At 39.7% G+C, this 1954-nt stretch overlaps 1 protein-coding gene across 1 annotated transcript in view; it reads left to right on the forward strand.

Moving 5' to 3' along the window:
* The window catches only part of LOC107576743 (nucleolar MIF4G domain-containing protein 1-like), a 4918-nt gene that overhangs the window by 1817 nt on the left and 1147 nt on the right, over positions 1 to 1954 (forward strand). Inside the window, exons 3-5 of the mRNA XM_016262878.1 lie at positions 803 to 884; positions 1062 to 1388; positions 1569 to 1679. Coding sequence (XP_016118364.1) covers positions 803 to 884; positions 1062 to 1388; positions 1569 to 1679 — 520 coding nt within the window. The remainder of the gene's footprint in view (positions 1 to 802; positions 885 to 1061; positions 1389 to 1568; positions 1680 to 1954) is intronic.

Consider the following 1954-nt stretch of genomic DNA (forward strand, 5'->3'; position numbering starts at 1 on the left):
GTTTACTGTTTCATTTGATTATGTTTACATGAGAAAGCCAACACACTGATATTCTATTTTAAATTAATATTCTTCTTCTTCTGAGATGAAAGGCTCTAGGGCATTCAAGACATATCCACCAAATTAGGGTCAGACCTTCAAACTGTTTTGACTTATGGCTGTAATGCACTACACATATTTTGCCCTGATTTGCAGTCTGGACGGTGGATGTGTAAATGCTAGTTGCTGAAAGTCAGAGCCAGTCTTCAGATTTTGGCCAGGCTGAGTTGACAGGTTTCGCAGAGTGTAGTGTATAATGGGCACAGATTTTTTTTAAGCTTCTGACTATGATTCCATCTAATCAGAGGATATGAAACATGAAAGAGGTGATTTTAGAACACGTATTATTTATATTTGTCACACATCTCCTAGCAATTAATGTAGTGCATTGCAGCCTTCAGTGTGCTATAATTTGGAATGTCATAGCAATCACCCAGAACACCCTGGTAACCATCTTGCGACATCCTAGCGACCCCATGGTCACTACCTGGCAGTCACCTAGAACGCCCTAGCTACACCCTCTTGACCACCTAGAGCACCCTAGCAACTGCATAGCAGCTACCTAGCAACCATGTGGCAAAACCTTAGCAACGGCCACGCAACCACCCAGTACAGCACTGAATATCTTTTAAAACTACTTTAAACGTTCTAGCTAGGCTCTCTTAAGCCAACATCAAAGTTTCCTGGCTCACTTAAATACACACTTAATAAATTAAATATGAATTTAAAACAACACACTAATAAATCATTGTAAATTATTTTAATTATCACTGACTCTCTGTTCCAGGCTTCTCATGGAGCACATCCTTCTTGTCAGTGTCCTTCACTTTAGTGTTGGCCTGGAGGTATCTAATATATTTTACTTCACCTTACATTTGTCATCATGGCAATATAGTCCACACTCACTCATTCATTCACTCACTGTTGTTTTCAGTGGTATAATGTTATAAGAATCTTTATCATAGTGTGTAGATTTGGTTGATGCTGGCTAATTTCTTACTTTCTCTCCTGGTTTCCCTGAGGTTGGAGCTCATTTTCTGGAGACTGTAGTCCGTCAGTTTGATAAAACCTACAGTCAACTTGATGCTACAGACAAAGAATGTGACAACTTGATGTCCATTATTGCCCACCTCTACAACTTCCATGTGGTCCATGCTCTCCTGGTGTTTGACATTCTGAAGAAGCTGGTGACACGTTTCAGTGCAAAGGATGTAGAACTGGTTCTGCTGGTGCTGAAGAACGTTGGGTTCGCTCTGAGAAAGGATGACCCGCTAGCTCTTAAGGAGCTGATCTCCGAGGCTCAGCGGAAAGCCAACGCTGAAGGAGAGCGTTTTCAAGACCAAACAAGGGTAAGACACCTGTCTTCTAGTGCTTAGGAGTTATCATATTATATTTGCTTTTAATCATTTACTAGACTCATTGATCCAAAGCAAATTACAAACGTGGACAACTGAGGTGAATCACAAATGAGGTCTTATGCTGCAGTTGGTCTCTAGTGAAAACATTTGTTATGTTGACTTGCTTGTCAGATTCGGTTTATGTTGGAGACTATGCTGGCGCTGAAGAACAATGACATGAGGAAGATTCCAGGTTATGACCCTGAACCCGTGGAGAAGTTAAGGAAACTTCAGAGGACTTTGGTGAGAAAATGACTGATGTTAAATTGCATTACTTATGTAATTTTCACTGTTACATTTATAAGGTGGACTAGCAATGCAAAAATGCTTAGAGTTGGTAACTAGTTTATATCCACCTGTATTATCAACAATAAGTTCGTTCAAGCCTTAATAGTAAAATAAATATTTGGTATTTTTGGCGCTATATGTACTTCTCGCTTTGTCCACCAGGGGTCAGACTAACTTCATAGTTTGGTGTGGTCACATTGATCTGACTTTTGTACAGTATTTTTTTTTTT

Source organism: Sinocyclocheilus grahami, unplaced genomic scaffold (assembly GCF_001515645.1).
Source record: "Sinocyclocheilus grahami isolate Dianchi unplaced genomic scaffold, SAMN03320097.WGS_v1.1 scaffold4271.1, whole genome shotgun sequence".
Classification (NCBI taxonomy): Eukaryota; Metazoa; Chordata; class Actinopteri; order Cypriniformes; family Cyprinidae; genus Sinocyclocheilus; species Sinocyclocheilus grahami.